The sequence below is a fragment of the Lepidochelys kempii genome, chromosome 6, assembly GCF_965140285.1.
Source record: "Lepidochelys kempii isolate rLepKem1 chromosome 6, rLepKem1.hap1, whole genome shotgun sequence".
Taxonomy (NCBI): Eukaryota; Metazoa; Chordata; order Testudines; family Cheloniidae; genus Lepidochelys; species Lepidochelys kempii.
Window position 1 is genome coordinate 462470 of NC_136385.1, and position 21183 is coordinate 483652.

Here is a 21183-nt window from a genome sequence, read left to right on the forward strand (position 1 = left end):
GGGGCTCAGGGCTGGGGCAGAGGGTTGGAGTGCAGGGGGGTCTGGCCCTGGGGTACAGCGGGGTTTGGGCGGAGGGGGTTGGAGTGGGGGGCTCAGGGCTGGGGATGAGGGTGGGGGCTCAGGGCTGGGGTCAGAGGGGTGAGGGCTGTGGGGTGGGGATGGTGGGGCTCAGGGCAGTGGCAGAGGGTTGGAGTGCAGGGGCTGGGGTTTGGGGTGGGGGAGGCTCGGGGCTGGGGCAGAGGGTTGGAGTGCAGGGGGGTCTGGCCCTGGGGTACAGCGGGGTTGGGGTGGAGATGTGACGAAGTGGGACTGTTCTTAATGTTTCCTCTGAACATTGTGGGGGTGCCTCAGTTTCCCCTAGGCAGTTCTTAAGTCTCTAGGGGGTGGGATAAGGGTGTATGATCATTGCAGAGCTCTGCAGGGCAGGTGTGTGCAGGGGTCTGGACACAGAGAATGGCCGACACCCTGTTTCCTGGCCACTGATGGCCTGGGCCCTTCCCCCCTGCAAGGTGAGAGCTAAAGGGTTGGAGAACAAAGGAATCCGGTGACCTCCTGGCCTGGGAAAGGGACAAAGCCCAGAGGAGGAGGGGCTGGAGGGAGTTTCAGTTTGGGGCTGGCTGGCACATGGAGTGAAGGGCAGACGGGGTTGTCTGGCTCACTGCCCCCCAAAATGGACCCAGCTGAGGGGTCCTGTTCTCTGCACCTACAAGCTCTGTGTTAGACCATGTTCTTGTCATCTAATAAACCTTCTGTTTTCCTGGCTGGCTGAGAGTCCCGTCTGACTGCGAAGTTGGGGGGCCGGACCCTCTGGCTTCCCCAGAACCCCACCTGAGCGGACTGGCTGTGGGAAGCACACGGAGGGGCAGAGAATGCTGAATGCTCCGAGGTCAGACCCAGGAAGGTGGAAGCTGGGTGAGCTGTGTGTCCAGAATACAGGCTGCTCACAGAAAGGAGACTTCCCCAGAGTCCTGCCTGGCTTCATGGGGAGCAGCTCCAGAGCATCGCCCAGGGACTCCGTGACAGGGGGGTGAGGGGTTTGGGGTGGGAGGGGTAGAGTGTTGGGGTGTGTGGGGGGTTCCGGCCCTGGGGTGGCTCAGGGTGGGGGGGATCTGGGGGCTGGGGCAGAGAGTTGTGGTGTGGGGGGGGTGAAGGCTCTGGGGTGGGGCAGGGCTGGGGATGAGGGCGTTGGAGTGCAGGGGCTCAGGGCTGTGGCAGCGGGTTGGGGGGCGGGGCTGGGGGGCTGTCACGGAGTGTGGGGGAGTCCAGGCCCTGCACCCCTCTTCCTGGGATTCCCTGAGACTCTCAGCCAGCCAGTAAAACGGAAGGTTTATTGCACCACAGGAACACAGTCCAAAACAGAGCTTGTGGGTACACCCAGGACCCCTCAGTCAAGTCCTTCTGGAGGAGCAGGGAGCTCAGACCCCAGCCCTGGGGTTCCCTGCGTTCCTCCACCCAGCCCCAAACTGAAACTAAACCCCCCCAGCAGGCCCCCTCCTGCAGCCTCTGTTCACATTCCTGGGCAGAGGTGTCACCTCCCCCTCCTGGCTCAGGGGACAGGCTCTCAGGTCTCCCCTCCCCAGGGCACAGTCCCAGGTCAACACTCCCCCCTCCCTGCTGCCTCACATCCTCACAGGGGCCACTCGCGCCAGCCCTGTGACTTGCGGGGGCATGGCACAACCCCGGTATCCCCTAGCGGGCCAAGCCGTGCACACCCTCACTGCCAGCACACGCCTGCCTGGCCCTGAGCTCGCCCCTGCTGCCAGGGCCATGCTGTGCAGCCAGACCCCCCAAGTCGTGGGCTTCAGGGGGGGCCAGCCCTGGCTGCCCAGATGGCTGCCTGGCGGCACTAGCTTGGTGGGGCAGAGTCACACCCTAGAGAAGCAGGCGGGGGGACAACCTGCTCCCTGCCGGATTACTGGGGCTTGGCAGTGGGTTCGCTCCTGGAGCGGCTCATGTCACAGCTGCGATGGCCCGAGGGGCTTTATCCAGGCTGGGAGCGCCGGGCTGGCTGGGAAAGGAGCCCCAGGGGAAAGCCGGACATCGGTCAGGCACAGAGGCATTGGCCTGGGTGGGTGCCACCGAGTGGGGGATAGAGCGAGATGGCAACGTACAGGGATCGGGTGTTGAAATCCAGGCTCCCCCGGCCACGGGGCCAGCACTGGCGCCAGCGAGGGCTTCGCAGACTTGCTGCTGCCAAGCACTCGAGAGCAGAGAGGACTTGGCACCAGGCCCAGAGAGCAGGGGTGCGCCAGCCACGCCCGCACAGGACGGGGCCACCCCCCAGCTCCCAGAGTCCCCTGTGCAGCTCTCCCTCACTCCCCCACAGCTCGCAGTCAGCAGCGGGGCTGGGTCAGGATGGGACAGCCGGGCAGAGCCGAAGGGACCCAACGCAGCAGCCTCCCACAGGGGAAAATGAAAGTGGCTGCTCAGCCCGGGGTCATCAAGACTGAAGAGAGGGAGGGAACTGGGCTGCCGGGGCCACTTTTGCTTTCCCTTCGCCTGAGCCCAGCTGGGAACGGGATCAGCGACAGCACAGAGGTTCGGGGTGCGGCCGCAGGGACGCGGCCCCAGTGCTGATGAGAGAGCACCGGCTGCCCCATGAGTGAGTTGGGGGTGGGACACGGGGCCTTTCCCCTCCCGGGGGCGCTAGCTCGGATCCAGCTGCAGGGCAGGGAGCTGGGGGACAGGGTGGGAATGGGGCTGGTACTGGGTTAGGCTCACCGCTCTCCTCTCCCCCCACAGGCTCTACCGTTGCTCTCCTGCTCCTCACCCAGCTCGGCTCCCTGCGGGGGCTGGGGTCAGGTACGTACAGCTCGCCCAGCCATGGGGACCCCCTAATGCAGCCCCCCGCTCACCCCCTCTCTCATTGCAGACAAGCTGCCTATGGAGCTGCCCGCGACCTCGGAGGCTGTGCTGGGGGGCACGGCGGTGCTGAACTGCACCTACCCGCCTGTGGCGGACCTGATCCTGTACTGGACCCGGCTGGGGCTGGACAGCGAGAGGAACGTCTACACCTACTACCAAGGGGAACACCTGGCCTCATATGACGACCCGGCCTATCAGGGCCGTGCCACTGTCCCAGCTGGGCAGCCCAGGCGTGGGGACGGGGCCCTCCGGCTACACAACGTGACGCTGGCTGACGAGGGCAGGTACCGGTGCCGGGTAAAGAGCAACCGCGGCATGGGCATAAGGGAGACGGAGCTTCGGCTCACAGGTAAATGGGACACAGGGCCTTTCCCCTCCACGGGTGGGGAATGGCATATGGGGTCTGTCCCCCCTCAGGGGTGCCGGCTCTGATCTGGCCCCATGTCGGGGGATAGGCTGGCTCACAGGAGTGGGAAATGGAGCACAGGGGGTTCTTATCCAGCCCTGCGACTGGGCAGCATCTGTCTTTAATACAGTGCACAGGTCAGACCAATGGTCCATCTAGCCCCATATCCTCTGTGACAGGCGCTTCAGAGAAATGAACAAAACGGGCAATTAGCGTGGGTCCATCCCTGTCGTCCACTCCCGTCCTGGCTTCCAGCACTCAGAGGCTAGGCACTCTCAGAGCAGGGGGCTGCGTCCCTCCCCAGCCTGGCTAATAGCCAGTGATGGACCCCTCCTCCAGGAACTTAGTTTTGGCCCTCACAACATCCCCTAGCACAGAGTTCCCCAGGCTGTCCGGGCATTGGGTGAAGAAATGCTTCCTTGTGTTTGTGTTAAACCTGCTGCCGATTAATGTCGTTGGGTGACCCCGAGTTCTTGTGTTACGAGGAATAAATAAAACTAACTTTCTCCACACCAGCCATGATTTTATAGCCCTCTCTCTCTTTTCCAAGCTGGACAGCCCCAGTCTTACTAATCTCTCCTCATACAGCAGCTATTCCATGCCCCTAATCATTGTTGTTGCCCCTTTCTATACCTTTTCCAATTCCAATGTATCTGTTTTGAGTTGGGGTGCCCAGAGCTGCACCCAGTGTTCAAGACGTGGGCATACCAGGGATTTATATGGAGGCAATATGATATTTTCGATCTTATTATCTCTCCCTTTCCTAATGGTTCCTAATATAGTTCGCTTTTTTTTGACTGCAGCTGCACATTGCGTGGGTGTTTTCAAAGAACTCTCCACAATGACACCAAGATCTCTCTTGAGTGAGAACAGCTCATGTAGACCCCCTCCTTTTCACGTGGCTCTTACCCACAGGTCCCTATCGTCTATCCTGGCTCCAGCCCAAGCCCTGCTCCCCCTCCCTGCAGAACGTGACACTGACATGCCTCGCAGAGGGCGGCTACCCCCTGGCCACCGTCACCATCCGCGACAGCACTGGCAGGGACTATGGGGCCAGGACACTGGCAGCCAAGGACCCCCAGGGGCTATATAGCGCTGCCCACACAGCTGATGTGCCCTGCTCCCCCACCGCCAGCTACACCTGCATCGTCAACACCACCTTCCACCAGCAGAACCGCACCGGGATGCTTGGCCTGGAAGGTGAGGACCCAGGAATCTGGGGGGGCAGGAGGGGGTTGAGGGAGCCTCGCCTGCTGGGTCAGACCCTGCCAGTGACTTGGCCATGGTTTTGTCTCCCCAGAGCCGCAGCCGGCATGGAAGGGCTGGTCCGGCGTTGGTGTTGGCATTGGCTTGGCGGTGTTAGTGCTGGTGAGCGGAGCACTCTGGGTAAGCGCCCCCCCACTCCTGACTCACTCCTGCGGCACTCTGGGGGCCTCACGCACCCACAGGCCTTGTCTTTCCTTCCTGCAGGTTCGGCAGCAGAGGAGGAAGGTGAGATAGTGCGCAGGGGAGAGGGGTACTGAGATGGGGCCATATTTCACTCCCCCTGGCCCTGAGCCAGCCAGTCCCCTGCCCCATGGCCAAAAGGGAGCTGGCGCCCCCTGGAGGGGAACGGCCCTGGGTCCCATGCCCCGTCCCCTGAGCCAGCCTGTCCCCCCTGGGGCCGGATAACAGCCCCGGCTCCCATGCCCCGTCCCCTGAGCCAGCCTGTCCCCCCCTGGGGCCGGATAACGGCCCCGGCTCCCATGCCCCGTCCCCTGAGCCAGCCTGTCCCCCCCTGGGGCCGGATAATGGCCCCGGCTCCCATGCCCCGTCCCCTGAGCCAGCCTGTCCCCCCTGGGGCCGGATAACGGCCCCGGCTCCCATGCCCCGTCCCCTGAGCCAGCCTGTCCCCCCTGGGGCTGGATAACGGCCCCGGCTCCCATGCTCCGTCCCCTGAGCCAGCCTGTCCCCCCTGGGGCCGGATAACGGCCCCGGCTCCCATGCTCCGTCCCCTGAGCCAGCCTGTCCCCCCTTGGGGCTGGGTGGGAGCTGGCGCCCCCTGGAGAACGGCCCCAGCTGTCACACTGAGCAGGGGAAGGCAGGGCCATGACAGTCTGTGTTGCTCTGACAGAGGCAGAAGCACTGGGAACCCCACCCCCCAAGGGAGGCAGATCCAGCCTGGGAAGAGGCCCTGTTGGAGGGCACCGTCCCCACCTGCACGAGGATGGGGGACACACCAGACACCCTCCAGGAGCCACTCCCACCTAGCAAACGTCTCGCAACGCACTAGTCGGGTCACTGAGCTCTGCCCCACACCAAGCCCTGGTGTGACGAAGTGGGACTGTTCTTAATGTTTCCTCTGAATATTGTACAGGTGCCTCAGTTTCTCCTAGGCAGTTCGTAAGTCTCTAGGGGGTGGGGTAAGGCAGGGGGTGTGATTGTTGCAAAGGGCCAGGGTCCATAAATGGCCGACACTCTGTCTCCTGGCCACTGATATCCTGGCCACTTCCCCCCTGCAAGGTGAGAGCTAAAGGGTTGGAGAACAAAGGAATCTGGTGACCTTCTGGCCCCGGAAAGGGACAAAGCCCAGAGGAGGGGGGGCTGGAGGGAGTTTCAGTTTGGGGCTGGCTGGGGACGAGGAGTGAAGGGCAGACGGGGTTGTCTGGCTCACTGCCCCCCAAAATGGATCCAGCTGAGGGGTCCTGTTCTCTGCACCTACAAGCTCTGTGTTAGACCATGTTCCTGTTGTCTAATAAACCTCCTGTTTCCCTGGCTGGCGGAGAGTCATGTCTGACTGCGGAGTTGAGGGGCAGGACCCTCTGGCCCCCCTAGGACCCCGCTTGAGCGGACTCACTGTGGGAAGCGCCCGGAGGGGCAGAGGAGGCTGAATGCTCTGAGGTCAGACACTGGAAGGTGGAGCCGGGTGAGCTGTGTGTCCTGCAGACAGGCTGCTCCCCGAGAGGAGACTTCCCCAGAGTCCTGCCCGGCTCCGGAGGGAGCAGTTCCAGAGCATCGCCCAGGGCCTCCGTGACACCTGGGCCCAGCAGTGCCTAGCAGCCCCCTGCAGCTCGGGGCGGACAGAGGGACTAGAGCAGGGAGTACTGGGAGCCAGGTGTGACGATGTGACTCAGCAGGGAGTGGGGAGTGTTGACCTGGGAATGTGCCCTGGGGATGGGAGACCTGAGAGCCTGTCACCTGAGCCAGGAGGGGGAGGGGGAGGTGACACCTCCGCCCAGGAATGTGAACAGAGGCTGCAGCAGGGAACCTGCTGGGTGGGTTTAGTTTCAGTTTGGGGCTGGGTGGAGGAACACAGGGAACCCCAGGGCTGGGGTCTAAGCTCCCTGCTCCCCCAGAAGGACGTGATTGAGGGGTCCTGGTTGTACCCACAAGCTCGGTTTGGGACTGTTCCTGTTGTCCAATAAACCTTCTGTTTTACTGGCTGGCTGAGAGTCTCAGTGGATCCCAGGAAGAGGGGTGCAGGGCCTGGACTCCCCCACACTCCGTGACAACTGGTGGCAGCGGTGGGATGTACTGCACCCCGTGAACGGCGCTTCCTGCAGTAAGTGACTGGGGAGCAGTAAAACGAAGGGGAATTGACGGGGACCAGGCGTGCTGAAGATTCAGAGAGAGACGGTTTCGGGGGGCGGTTAACCCCTGGGAATGTGTGACCAGAGAGAAAGACTTTTGCAGTAACAGGGTCCCCCAGGGGATTGCAGCGAGCGGTCCCAGGGGCGGAGGAGTCTGCAGCTCGACCCTGGCAAAGAGTCGGTGACCTCAAGAAGGACGGGCACACGAGGGGCTTTTCCTGGAAACCGTGGGAAGCTGCCCGGCCTGCGAGTGGCCAGCAGGGAGATGTACGCTAAACGCCTGAAGAGCGACCTGGTGGAGCTGTGCAGGCAGAGGGGGCTGCGCATCGGGAGGTCCACCAAGGAACAGCTGATTGCCCAGCTGGAGGAGAGGGATCGCTTGGATGACCCGATCCCTGTCCCTGAGGGAAGCTGCCCGGGGGACGCAGCGTGGGCCCTGGGGCCTGACCGGGCTGGGAGGGGTCAGACTGCTGCTGAGGACATCCCGAGACCCTTCCTACCTATGTCCGGGGGAGGGGTTGGGGGAAGCCCAGCGAATACCGAGGGCACCCTGACCCCGGCACCCAGCAGGGGATCCTCCCAGCGGAGCTCCCCATCCCTGGAGCGGAGGCGGCTGGAATGGGAGAGGGAGATGAAAATGAGGGAGCTGGAGGATCATGAAAAACAACGTCAACATGAGGAGAAACAACGTCAACATGAGCAGGAGGAGAAGGAGAAACAACGTCAACATGAGCAGGAGGAGAAGGAGAAACAACGTCAACATGAGCAGGAGGAGAAGGAGAGGGAACGTCAGGAGAAGGAGAAACAAAGGCAGCATGAACTGGAGCTGGCCAGGCTGAGGAGCAGTGGGGCCCCGGCTGCGGTGAGTGCGGGGGGACCCAAGACTGCAAGGAGCTTTGATAAGTGCTTCCTGGCCCAGCGGAAGGAGGGGGAGGACATGGATAGCTTCCTGACGGCCTTTGAGAATGCCTGTGAGCTGCACAGGGTTGACCCTGCAGACAGGCTCCAGTTTCTCACCCCCTTACTGGACCCCAAAGCCGTGGAGGTGTACAGCCGAATGACAGGGCCGGAGGCAGGGGACTATGAACTGTTCAAGCAGGCCCTGCTCCGTGAGTTTGGGCTGACCCCCGAGATGTACCGGAGAAGGTTCCGGAGTCAGCGTAAAACGCCTGAGGTCACCTACCTACAACTGGCCAACCGGATGCAGGGGTATGCCCGCAAGTGGACAGCTGGGGCCCGAGCTAAAGAGGACCTGCTGGACCTAATCGTACTGGAGCAGCTGTATGAACAGTGCCCTTCCGACCTGAGGCTGTGGTTGGTGGACAAAAAGCTCGAGAACCCCCAGCACGCAGGGCAGCTGGCCGACGAGTTTGTGAACAGTCGGTCAGGGGGTAGCCGGGAGGAGCCCCAAAAGAACAGGCCCCCCCCGATGCAGAGAGAGAGTCACCAGGGGGCCTCCCAGCGGGGAAATAGGGAGAACCCCCTCCCAAGGGGAACGCCTGGCGTCGGGCCCCTCCGACCTGCTCGAGGGGACCAACGTGACCTGAGCTGCTATCACTGTGGCCAGAGAGGCCACGTACGGTCCCAGTGCCCCGGGCTCAGGGACAGACTGAGCAGACCCAACCTACCCAGGGTTAACTGGGTAGGGACCCAGCTGGACGAGGGGCAGACGACCCAGGAAAGGGGGCCTACCAGTTTACCACCTGCCCCGGAGGGAAGAGTACCCCAGGCCAGCTCCACCAGAGGGCTGGAGGCTCTGGACTCAGGGTGCTCAGTTTACAGGGTGGGCGCGGGGCTGTCCCTCCGGAGAGAGTGCCTTGTTCCCCTGGAGGTGGATGGGAGGAAGGTCAATGGATACTGGGATACGGGCGCGGAGGTGACGCTGGCCCGGCCCGAGGTGGTGGCCCCAGATCGGGTGGTGCCCAACACCTATCTGACCCTGACAGGGGTGGGCGGGACCCCATTTAAGGTGCCCGTGGCAAGGGTACACCTGAAATGGGGGGCCAAGGAGGGCCCCAAGGATGTGGGGGTACACCACCATTTGCCCACTGAAGTTTTGATGGGGGGAGACCTAGAGGACTGGCCAAGCAAGCCCCAGGCCGCCCTGGTTGTGACGCGTAGCCAGAGCCGGCGAGGGGCACTGCGCCCTGACCTCGGGGAGGGTATCACACCGGAGGCGCAGGACCCTACCCTGGTGGGGAGGGAGGGCCGAGGGGCACGGCTTAGAGAGGCGGAGGCCTCAGACCTGGCCAGCGAGAGGGAACCGGGCCCCGTCCCTGCCCCAGCTGCTGAGTTCCAGGCCGAGTTGAGGAAAGACCCCTCCTTGCGGAAGCTCAGGGACCTGGCCGACCTCAGGGTGGTACGGACCATGAGGAGAGGCTGCCAGGAGAGGTTCCTGTGGGAGAAGGGGTTCCTGTACCGAGAATGGGCTCCCACAAGGGAAGTAGAGTCCTGTGGGATCAGGAGGCAGCTGGTGGTCCCCCAGAAGTATCGCCGCAGGCTCCTGCACCTGGCCCATGACATCCCCCTCGCAGGGCACCAGGGAATCCGGCGCTCCCGGCAGAGGTTGCTACAGAACTTTTACTGGCCCGGGGTCTTTACCACGGTCCGGCAGTATTGCCGATCCTGTGACCCCTGTCAGAGGGTGGGGAAGGCCCGGGACAAGGGGAAAGCGGCTTTGAGACCTTTGCCCATCATAGAGGAGCCTTTCCAGAAGGTGGCCATGGACATCGTGGGGCCTCTCAGCAGGACGACCCGGTCGGGGAAGAAATACATTCTGGTGGTGGTAGATTTTGCCACCCGCTACCCCGAGGCAGTGCCCTTAGCTTCCATTGAAGCCGACACCGTGGCCGATGCGCTCCTGACCATTTTCAGCCGAGTGGGGTTCCCCAAGGAAGTCTTGACAGACCAAGGCTCCAACTTCATGTCGGCCCTGCTCCGGTGCTTGTGGGAGAAATGTGGGGTCCGGCACGACTGGGCCTCAGCGTATCACCCCCAGTCCAATGGGCTGGTGGAGAGGTTCAATGGGACGCTAAAGATGATGCTGAAAACCTTTATGAACCAGCACCCGCAGGACTGGGACAAGTACTTACCTCACCTGCTGTTCGCATACAGGGAGGTGCCCCAGGAGTCTACCGGATTTTCGCCTTTCGAACTGTTATATGGCAGGAGGGTGAGGGGCCCCCTGGACCTGATGAGAGACGAATGGGAGGGGAAGGCCACTCCCGATGGAGAGTCAGTGGTGGAGTATGTCCTGATCTTCCGAGAGAGACTGGCTGAACTCATGGGCCTGGCCAGGGAGAATCTGGCCAGAGCCCAGAGGAAGCAGAAGGTCTGGTATGACCGCACGGCACGGGCCCGTGCCTACGCCACCGGGGATCAGGTGATGGTTCTCATCCCAGTGAGAAAGAACAAACTACAGGCCGCCTGGGAGGGCCCTTTCAAGGTCGTCAAGCAGCTCAATGAGGTAAACTATGTGGTGGAGCTGTCGAACCGGGCGCACCACCGCCGGGTGTACCATGTGAATATGATGAAGCCATATTATGCCAGGGGGAATGTGGTGTTGGCCGTGTGTGGACAGTGGGAAGAGCAGGGAGATGACCCTTTAGTAGATCTATTCCCTGGGACCAGAGCTGGTTTCCCCCTGGAAACAATTCCCCTCTCGGATCAGCTAACCCCTGCCCAGCAAGCTGAGGTCAGGGAGGTGCTGCATCCGTACCGACAGCTGTTTTCCAACCAGCCTGGACGCACTAATCTGACTGTCCACCGGGTGCAGACAGGGTCACACCCGCCGATAAGATGCTCCCCCTTCCGAGTCACAGGGAAAACTGCTCAGGACCTGGAAAGAGAGGTCCGGGACATGCTGGCTTTGGGGGTGATCCAGCCATCTGCCAGCCCTTGGGCCTCGCCGGTGGTGCTGGTCCCCAAAAAGGACGGGTCGGTCCGGTTCTGTGTGGACTATCGGAAGCTCAATGCCATCACTGTATCTGATGCCTACCCCATGCCCAGGCCGGACGAGCTCCTAGACAAGCTGGGAGGAGCTCGGTACCTCACCACCATGGACCTTACAAAGGGCTACTGGCAAGTGCCGCTGGATGCAGATGCCCGACTGAAATCGGCCTTTATCACCCCTCTGGGGCTCTATGAGTTCCTGACCCTGCCTTTCGGCCTCAAGGGAGCGCCGGCCACCTTCCAGCGCCTAGTGGACCAGCTCCTGAGGGGGATGGAGAGTTTTGCCGTGGCGTATATTGATGACATCTGTGTCTTTAGCCAGACCTGGGAGGACCACGTGTCCCAGGTTAGACAAGTGCTGGACCGACTCCAGGGGGCTGGGCTGACTGTAAAAGCGGAGAAGTGCAAGGTGGGGATGGCGGAAGTATCTTACCTGGGCCATCGGGTGGGGAGCGGCCGCCTAAAGCCGGAACCAGCCAAGGTGGAGGTGATCAGAGACTGGCCCGCTCCCCACACCAAAAAGCAGGTCCAAGCCTTTATTGGGATGGCAGGATACTACCGAAGATTTGTGCCCCACTTTAGCGCCATAGCCACCCCCATCACTGAGCTATGCAAGAAGGGAAAGCCAGACAAGGTGGTCTGGACCGAGCAGTGCCGGGAGGCTTTCCGGGCGCTGAAGGAGGCTCTGGTCAGTGGCCCAGTTCTGGCAAACCCAGACTTTGACAAGCCCTTTGTGGTGTTCACCGACGCCTCAGACACGGGACTGGGGGCGGTCTTAATGCAGGAGGATGAAAAGGGGGAGAGACACCCCATCGTGTACCTGAGCAAGAAGTTGCTACCCCGGGAGCAACACTACGCGGCCATCGAGAAGGAGTGCCTGGCCATGGTGTGGGCCCTCAAGAAACTAGAGCCCTATCTCTTCGGGCGACACTTCACTGTCTACACCGACCACTCTCCCCTGACCTGGCTGCACCAGATGAAAGGAGCCAACGCCAAGCTCCTGAGATGGAGCCTGCTCCTGCAGGATTACGACATGGACGTGGTCCACGTGAAGGGAAGTGCCAACCTGATAGCGGATGCGCTGTCCCGGAGAGGGGGCCCCGAACTTCCCCAGGTCACTGGTCAGCGTGACCCTGCTCAGTTCAGTCTCGAAGGGGGAGAGATGTGACGATGTGACTCAGCAGGGAGTGGGGAGTGTTGACCTGGGAATGTGCCCTGGGGATGGGAGACCTGAGAGCCTGTCACCTGAGCCAGGAGGGGGAGGGGGAGGTGACACCTCCGCCCAGGAATGTGAACAGAGGCTGCAGCAGGGAACCTGCTGGGTGGGTTTAGTTTCAGTTTGGGGCTGGGTGGAGGAACACAGGGAACCCCAGGGCTGGGGTCTAAGCTCCCTGCTCCCCCAGAAGGACGTGATTGAGGGGTCCTGGTTGTACCCACAAGCTCGGTTTGGGACTGTTCCTGTTGTCCAATAAACCTTCTGTTTTACTGGCTGGCTGAGAGTCTCAGTGGATCCCAGGAAGAGGGGTGCAGGGCCTGGACTCCCCCACACTCCGTGACACCAGGATGCCTGGGTTCACTTCCTGATGGGCTGATACGGTTTCCCCCTTCACGGGGCTGGAGCTGAGCTCGGCATCACTACCCAGCCCCACCCCACTGGGCCCCCGTTCAGTCAATAAACACGGCTTTGGAAGGGGGAAACAATACCATCTGCGGAAGTGAAGAAACAGATTGACAGAGCCAGAAGAGTTCCCAGAAGTCACCTACTACAGGACAGGCCCAACAAAGAAAATAACAGAACGCCGCTAGCCGTCACCTTCAGCCCCCAACTAAAACCTCTCCAATGCATCATCAAGGATCTACAACCTATCCTGAAGGACGACCCATCACTCTCACAGATCTTGGGAGACAGGCCAGTCCTTGCCTACAGACAGCCCCGCAACCTGAAGCAAATACTCACCAACAACCACATACCACACAACAGAACCGCTAACCCAGGAACCTATCCTTGCAACGAAGCCCGTTGCCAATTGTGCCCACATATCTATTCAGGGGACACCATCACAGGGCCTAATCACATCAGCCACACCATCAGAGGCTCGTTCACCTGCACATCCACCAATGTGATCTATGCCATCATGTGCCAGCAATGCCCCTCTGCCATGTACATCGGCCAAACCGGACAGTCTCTATGCAAAAGAATAAATGGACACAAATCCGATGTCAAGAATTATAACATTCATAAACCAGTCGGAGAACACTTCAATCTCTCTGGTCATGCAATCACAGACATGAAAGTTGCGATATTACAACAGAAAAACTTCAAATCCAGACTCCAGCGAGAACTGCTGAATTGGAATTCATTTGCAAATTGGATACAATTAACTTAGGCTTGAATAGAGACTGGGAGTGGCTAAGCCATTATGCAAAGTAACCTATTTCCCCTTGTTTTCCTAACCCCCCCGACCCCCCCTTCCTCAGACGTTCTTGTTAAACCCTGGATTTGTGCTGGAAATGGCCCACCTTGATTATCATACACATTGTATCATACGCTTTACATAAGCTATTACCAGCAGGAGAGTGGGGTGGGGAGAGAAAACCTTTTGTAGTGGTAAACACCCATTGTTTCATGTTCTCTATGTGTACAAATCTCCCCACTGTATTTTCCACAGTGAGCATCCGGTGCAGCGAGCTGTAGCTCAGGCGAGCTCATGCTCCAATAAATGGGTTAGTCTCTAAGGTGCCACAAGTCCTCCTGTTCTTTTTGCGGATACAGACGAACAGGGCTGCTCCTCTGAAACCAGGAGGTGAGATGATTTGCTTTTATTGGGCAGGCAGTGGCAGAATCACTGGGGGTTCCCACTTCCAGGGGGTTGCTGGGAGTAGGGGGTGGGGGCTATGGACAGGAGTGTCCCGTACCACCCCCCCGCCCTCCCTGAGCCTAGCTGGGTAAGTCAGGCCCCAATTCCCCCCTCCCAGAATCCCTCAGGGCAGGGTGGGAGGCGACAGGCTGACTGACTCAGGCCAAGGCCCCCCACTCCCACAGTCTCTGGGGGAAAGAGCAGGACGGGTTGTGGGGGGCAGCGGTTCTCTCGGACGCCGGGGTTCCTCAGGGGCGGCGCTGCAGGCGCCTCCAGAGCTCCTGGCGGAGGAGGTCCCGCTCTTTGCGGGTGCCCTGCAGCACGCTCTGGTTCTCCTGGGCCCGGCGCACCAGGTACGGCAGCACGTCCTCCACCGCCCCGTAGGGGATCGACTTGTAGATGGCGTACCCAGCCTGGCCTGCAGGAGAGAGACGGTCAGCAGGGGGCGCCGCGCGCTGGGGGGGGGGGGCGCCGCGCGCTTGGGGGGGGGGGCGCCGCGCGCTGGGGGGGGGCGCCGCGCGCTGGGGGGGGGACAGCGGGGGGGCGCCGCGCGCTGTGAGGGGGGGCAGCAGGGGGGCTCTGTGTGCGCGGGGGGGGGCACGTGCTGTCAGGGGGCCGCGGGGGGCATGTACCCAAGGCCAGGGAGACGTGGTCACACATGCCCAGCAGCTGCCCGAAGCAGACGGCCCCTCCGTCCTTGGCAATGCCCAGCTCCTCCATCCTGTAAGGGGACCCGGATTAGGCCTCTGACCCCCTGCCCCTCCTTTGCCCTCACCCCCCCCCCCCCCGCTTCCACGCCAGGCAGGAGGGAGCCCTGCCCGCTGGAGGGTAACCGCAGGGCCTGCCCCCCACCCCACCCCACCGACCTGCGGACGGTGTGGCTGACAGAGGCCTCGTTGTGGCTGGCCACAATTAGCTGGCACCGCTGCCCGTCCCGAGCCACCAGCTCCAGCAGCAGGTCCAGGCAGCGCTCGTAGCTGCAACACAGAGCACCAGCGTGGGCCCGGGCCCCGGGCCTCCCGCGCCCCAAGCTCGCCCAGCGCCGGCCCGGGCCCCGGGCCTCCCGCGCCCCAAGCTCGCCCAGCGCCGGCCCGGGCCCCGGGCCTCCCGCGCCCCAAGCTCGCCCAGCGCCGGCCCGGGCCTCCCGCGCCCCAAGCTCGCCCAGCGCCGGCCTGGGCCCCGGGCCTCCTGCGGCCCTCAAACCTTGCCCCCCCCCCCCCCCGGATCATTGCTCCACCCGTTCAGCATGAGACCCAGGTGTCCTGCACCCCACCACACATGCATGCAAACCATGGGGTCACCACAGGCCCCCCAGCTTCCTGTTGGGATCAAGGTGGCAGAGGCCGGGGGAGCCAGGTGTCCAACCCCCTCTCCCACTCACCTGTGGTTGGTGGCCTCCCAGGTGGGGTGCAGGGGGTCAGGGTATCCCCGCTCCCGCGCCAGCCACCGCTCCTGCTCCAAGTAGGCCCCACGCACCAGCTTCACCCGAAACAGAAGCCCCGACGCTCGGCCAGCGCCGCGTCCGCACCGAGCCGCGCCAGGCAGTCCTGTGAGAGAGCAGCGCCGGGCTCAGGGGGGGGCTTGGGGGGAGGCCGGCTGTGGGGTACAGGCCGGGGGCCGTCGGGGAGGCTGGCCCGGGGGTGCAGGCCGGGGTGGGGGTACCTGCAGGTAACACTGGTAGGTGTTCCACACCCAGGGCTGGGTGCGATTCCAACGCCCCATCAGAGCCAGGGTGACAAGCGTCAGCGCGGGGTTCACGTAGGTGTACTCGGCATCCACCAGCACCCGCACACCCGCCTCCACCGCCCGCTGGGGAGAGACACCGTCAGACCCCCAGTACCCGCACACCCGCCTCCGCTGGGGAGAGACACTGTCAGACCCCCGGTACCCGCCTCCGCCGCCCGCTGGGGAGAGACACAGTCAGATCCCCGGTACCTGCCTCCACCGCCTGCTGGGGGAGACACCGTCAGACCCCCAGTACCCGCCTCCGCCGCCCGCTGGAGAAAGACACCGTCAGACCCCCGGTACCCGCACACCCGCCTCCGCCGCCCGCTGGGGCAAGACACAGTCAGACCCCCGGTACCCGCCTCCACCGCCCGCTGGGGAGAGACACCGTCAGACCCCTGGCACCCGTCCGCTGGGGGAAACACCGTCAGACCCCCGGTACCCGCCTCCGCCGCCCGCTGGGGAGAGACACCGTCAGACCCCCGGTACCCGCCTCCGCCGCCCGCTGGGGAGAGACACCGTCAGACCCCCGGTACCCGCCTCCGCCGCCCGCTGGGGAGAGACACCGTCAGACCCCCGGTACCCGCCTCCGCCGCCCGCTGGGGGGAGACACCGTCAGACCCCTGGGACTCCCTGGCACCCGCCCGCCTTCGCCGCCAGCTGGGGAAAGACACCATCAGACCCCCGGTACCCGCACACCCACCTCCGCCGCCCGCTGGGGAGAGACACCGTCAGATCCCCGGTACCCCTGGCACCCGCCCCGCCTCCACCGCCCGCTGGGGGAGACACTGTCAGACCCCTGGCACCTGCCCGCTGGGGGAGACACAGTCAGACCCCTGGCACCCGCCCGCTGGGGGAGACACCGTCAGACCCCCAGTACCCGCCTTCGCCGCCAGCTGGGGAAAGACACCATCAGACCCCCGGTACCCGCACACCCCACCTCCGCCACCCGCTGGGGGAGACACTGTCAGACCCCTGGTACCCCTGGCACCCGCCCGCCTCCACCGCCCGCTGGGGGAGACACTGTCAGACCCCTGGTACCCGCCTCCACCGCCCGCTGGGGGAGACACTGTCAGACCCCTGGTACCCGCCTCCACCGCCCGCTGGGGAGACACTGTCAGACCCTGGCACCTGCCCGCTGGGGGAGACACTGTCAGACCCCTGGCACCTGCCCGCTGGGGGAGACACAGTCAGACCCCTGGCACCTGCCCGCTGGGGAGACACTGTCAGACCCCTGGCACCTGCCCGCTGGGGGAGACACAGTCAGACCCCTGGTACCCGCCTCCACCGCCCGCTGGGGGGAGACACCGTCAGACCCCTGGGACTCCTGGCACCCGCCCGCCTCCACCGCCCACTGGGAGAGACACAGTCAGACCCCTGGCACCCGCCCGCTGGGGGGAGACACCGTCAGACCCCTGGGACTCCTGGCACCTGCCCGCCTCCACCGCCCGCTGGGGGAGACAGCCTGACCCCGTCCGACCCCCAGGACCTCCATTGGCCCGACATGTTGAGACCCACCAAGTGACAGACCCCACCCGTTGCAGCCCCCAACTCCTGGGCGCGGCCCCAGCTCTCTGACCTGGGTGACCCCGTCCAGCCGCAGCAGGGAGGCCTGGAGGTGCCGGTTCTCGGCGGGGCTCAGGCCGGAGAAGTTCGCCTCCTGGGGGCAGCGTTAGGGGGAGGGTTGGTCCAGCTCTAAGGAATCCGCACCCGCGTCTGCACAGGGTCACCTGGGGGTGACTCTGAGATAGCGCGTCTCCCGATGGGGGGCTCAGGGGGGCGAGCTGAGCCCCTCCGGCCTGGCCCCAGAGCCCCTGGGACTGGCAGATGCTGCGTGGTCCCAGCTGGCCCCGAGACCTTGCGGGGGGAGAGATCCTGGCTGGGGCTAAAGAGTGGGGGGAGCAGGGTGGGGCAGGGGCCCTGGCATCACACTCAGGGCCTGGCTAAAGGCCGGGACCAAGCCAGCCCCCCATGTCTCAGTGATGGGGCCACCCTAGGGGCAGGACTGGGGGCGAGGGGACACCACTGACCTCTCCACCCATCACGGCCGCAAGCCTGTCCGTGCTCAGCTCCGACCTCCCCCCGGCTCCTCCAGCTGCAGCGACACCGTCCTCTGGGGGGGAAACGGGGGGGAGTCAGGGGCACCCTTATCCTGCCCCCAGCACTCCCTCAGCCCCATCCTGCTTCCTGCTCCCCTCCCTCCCCCTAGTCAGTGGGCTCTCCGCCCCCCACCCCAGCCTGCAAGCAGATTGGCATGGGCAGCAATGAGGGGACCCAGGCATCCGGGACCCAGCCCCTCAAGTCCCCATTGGCATGGAGCAGAGTCCCAAGCTTCCTGCCTCTTTTGCTCCCAAATCTCCCGACAAAAGGGGCGTCGGGAGCCCCCCCCCGGTACTCACACAGAGCCAGGCGCTCATCAGGGCCGTCACCTTCAGCTGCATCATGGGCTGGGGTCCCCCCTGGGCCGAGAGCCCCACGCAGCCGAGCACGGCCCCCCGGTTCCCCTCGTACCAGCCCTCCCTGCGGGGACAGAGAGCTGGGCCCCCGCACGGACCCCCCACCCCACAGCCCCCCGGTTCCCTCGGACCAGCCCTCCCCACGGGAACAGAGAGCTGGGCCCCCCGCACGGACCCCCACCCCACAGCCCCCCGGCTCTCCTCGGACCAGCCCTCCCCATGGGGACAGAGAGCTGGGCCCCCGCATGGACCCCACAGCCCCCCGGCTCCCTCGGACCAGCCCTCCACAGGCGGATAGAGAGCTGGGCCCCCGCACGGAACCCCACCCCACAGCCCCCCGGTTCCCCTCGGACCAGCCCTCCCCGCGGGGACAGAGAGCTGGGCCCCCGCACGGACCCCCCACCCCACAGCCCCCCGGTTCCCCTCGGACCAGCCCTCCCCACGGGAACAGAGAGCTGGGCCCCCGCACGGACCCCCCCACCCCACAGCCCCCTGGTTCCCCTCAGACCAGCCCTCCCCGCGGGGACAGAGAGCTGGGCCCCCGCACGGACCCCCACCCCACAGCTCCCCTCAGACCAGCCCTCCCTGCAGGGGGAGAGAGCTGGGCCCCCGCAACCTCTGGAACATGGAACCCGCCCTCTGGGACCATCGCCACTGGCCCCCCAAGACCCCATCCCCTGGGACTCCCCGTAACCAATCCCCCTTGGATTCCCATGATGCCCCCAATAATCCCATGGCTGCCCCTACCCTTCCTTGTCCTGCCCCACGTCCTCCTCGATGGGCACGGCCAGGAGGGGGCGCAGCCCCAGGGCATGTAGGCGCTGCACTGTGACCCCCACCTCGGGGGGCGTCTGCCCCGCCACGAACTGCCCGTAGAAGGAGGCGCGCAGCAGGGACCCCCAGAGCCGGTGCCCCAGCAGCCTCCGGGACACGGAGAGCAGCTGGGGAGGAGAGGGGGAGTCAGCGACCCCCATGGACAGCCCCTTGAGGGGGGCCTGTCGCAGGGGGCCACAGAGGCAGTTTACTGGCCATGGTGTGGGGCAGTTCTTGCAGAGCAGCAGGGGTCTCATGGGGTGAAGTCTCACCATGGGGGCCCAGCCCAGGGAAGCAGGGGGCAGCGTGGGGCAGGGTCTCACCGTGGGGGCCCAGCCCAGGGAAGCAGGGGCAGGGTCTCACCGTGGGGGCCTGGCCCAGGGAAGCGGGGGGCAGGGTCGCACCGTGGGGGCTCGGCCCAGGGAAGCAGGGGGCAGGGTCGAAGCGGGGGGCAGAGTCTCACCGTGGGACCCGGCCCAGGGAACCTGGGGGGCAGCATCGGGCAGGGTCTCACCGTGGGGGCTTGGCCCAGGGAAGCGGGGGGCAGGGTCTCACCGTGGGGGCCCAGCCCAGGGAAGCAGGGGGCAGGGTCGAAGCGGGGGGCCCCGGCCCAGGGAAGCTGGGGGGCAGCATCGGGCAGGGTCTCACTGTGGGGGCCCAGCCCAGGGAAGCAGGGGGCAGGGTCTCACCGTGGGGCCCCGGCCCAGGGAAGCTGGGGGGCAGCATCGGGCAGGGTCTCACCGTGGGGGCCCAGCCCAGGGAAGCAGGGGGCAGGGTCTCACCATGGGGCCCCGGCCCAGGGAACCTGGGGGGCAGCATCGGGCAGGGTCTCACCGTGGGGGCTCGGCCCAGGGAAGCAGGGGGCAGGGTCGAAGCGGGGGGCAGAGTCTCACCGTGGGGGCCCAGCCAGGGAAGCAGGGGGCAGGGTCTCACCGTGGGGCCCCAGCCCAGGGAACCTGGGGGGCAGCATCGGGCAGGGTCTCAGCGGGGGGACCCGGCCCAGGGAAGCAGGGGGCAGGGTCTCACCGTGGGGGCTTGGCCCAGGGAAGCGGGGGGCAGGGTCTCACCGTGGGGGCTCGGCCCAGGGAAGCAGGGGGCAGGGTCGAAGCGGGGGGCAGAGTCTCACCGTGGGGGCCCAGCCCAGGGAAGCAGGGGGCAGAGTCTCACCGTGGGGCCCCAGCCCAGGGAACCTGGGGGGCAGCATCGGGCAGGGTCTCAGCGGGGGGACCCGGCCCAGGGAAGCAGGGGGCAGGGTCTCACCGTGGGGGCTTGGCCCAGGGAAGCGGGGGGCAGGGTCTCACCGTGGGGGCTCGGCCCAGGGAAGCGGGGGGCAGGGTCGAAGCGGGGGGCAGAGTCTCACCGTGGGGCCCCAGCCCAGGGAACCTGGGGGGCAGCATCGGGCAGGGTCTCAGCGGGGGGACCCGGCCCAGGGAAGCAGGGGGCAGGGTCTCACCGTGGGGGCTTGGCCCAGGGAAGCGGGGGGCAGGGTCTCACCGTGGGGGCTCGGCCCAGGGAAGCGGGGGGCAGGGTCTCACCGTGGGGGCTCGGCCCAGGGAAGCGGGGGGCAGGGTCGAAGCGGGGGGCAGAGTCTCACCGTGGGGGCCCAGCCCAGGGAAGCAGGGGTCAGAGTCTCACCGTGGGGCCCCAGCCCAGGGAACCTGGGGGGCAGCATCGGGCAGGGTCTCAGCGGGGGGACCCGGCCCAGGGAACCTGGGGGGCAGCATTGGGCAGGGTCTCAGCGGGGGGACCCGGCCCAGGGAAGCAGGGGGCAGGGTCTCACCGTGGGGGCTTGGCCCAGGGAAGCGGGGGGCAGGGTCTCACCGTGGGGGCTCGGCCCAGGGAAGCGGGGGGCAGGGTCGAAGCAGGGGGCAGTCTCACCGTAGGGGCCCGGCGCACCAGTCCCGGCAGGGCGCACAGCCGGAACACCAGCAGCCCCCGCACCAGCTCCCAGCCGCTCTTGAGCCGGAAGACGGCGCCGTCAAAGCTGAGCTGGGCCCCACGGGGAGCCGGCTGGGGGGGGCCTGAGGCCGCCCCCCACGCCCGCTGCAGCCAGCGCCCCCCACGCCCCAGCATTGCGCCCACTGCGGCCGGCCAGGCTGTGAGCGAAGGTTGCCCAGTGTCAGCCCCCCCGCCGTGGGGCAGAGCCAGCCAAGAGTGAAATCCATTGCACTGCGACCCCCAGGGCAGTCACTCATTAACCCCACGGGGCCCAGCCCCCCCTCTGCACCGGGGCCCCCCGTGTCATGCAAGCTGAATGGGGGAGGCGCCCAGCAGGGCCAATCCTGTGGGGGCTACTGAGAGATAAGGGGCCCACATGTGGCTGCTTCCCACCCTCTGGGTCCAGCCCCTCTCCCGCCCCGGGGCCCTCTGCCCAGCCCCCCAGGAACTCCAGGCTGCGTCTCTCCGGCTCACGCTGTTTATTGTGGCTCCAATACAGCACTGGCCGCTCCCCCCCGCCCCCCCCCGCGAGGACCCAGGCATCCGGGCGGTCAGTAGTTGGCCTGTCGCTCCTGCTGGCGGTAGCCGCCCCGGCGCATGTA

General features: G+C 65.1%; 2 protein-coding genes across 2 annotated transcripts; one reads left to right on the forward strand and one right to left on the reverse strand.

Moving 5' to 3' along the window:
- Positions 1-2448: 2448 nt before the first annotated feature.
- LOC140912252 (ICOS ligand) lies at positions 2449-5739 on the forward strand. The gene is made up of 7 exons (XM_073346401.2): positions 2449-2602; positions 2743-2802; positions 2873-3214; positions 4187-4471; positions 4572-4657; positions 4742-4762; positions 5385-5739. Exons 1-7 carry the CDS (start codon positions 2599-2601, stop codon positions 5541-5543), a joined length of 957 nt encoding a protein of 318 aa, XP_073202502.1. The 5' UTR covers positions 2449-2598; the 3' UTR covers positions 5544-5739.
- Positions 5740-13799: 8060 nt separating this feature from the next.
- On the reverse strand, positions 13800-20979 carry PRODH2 (proline dehydrogenase 2). The gene is given in 12 exon segments (XM_073346403.2): positions 13800-14067; positions 14282-14370; positions 14516-14626; positions 15031-15133; positions 15136-15196; positions 15312-15458; positions 16954-17034; positions 17405-17451; positions 17454-17487; positions 17774-17894; positions 18578-18771; positions 20522-20979. Coding segments are annotated over 12 exon segments (1353 nt in total). The 5' UTR covers positions 20717-20979; the 3' UTR covers positions 13800-13897.
- Between the last annotated feature and the right edge of the window lie 204 nt (positions 20980-21183).

Coding starts and splice junctions, on each gene's coding strand:
- LOC140912252 (XM_073346401.2), top strand. Junction 3,215..4,186: donor GACGGAGCTTCGGCTCACAG/GTAAATGGGACA, acceptor TCTTACCCACAG/GTCCCTATCGTCTATCCTGG. Junction 4,658..4,741: donor TGGTGAGCGGAGCACTCTGG/GTAAGCGCCCCC, acceptor TCCTTCCTGCAG/GTTCGGCAGCAGAGGAGGAA.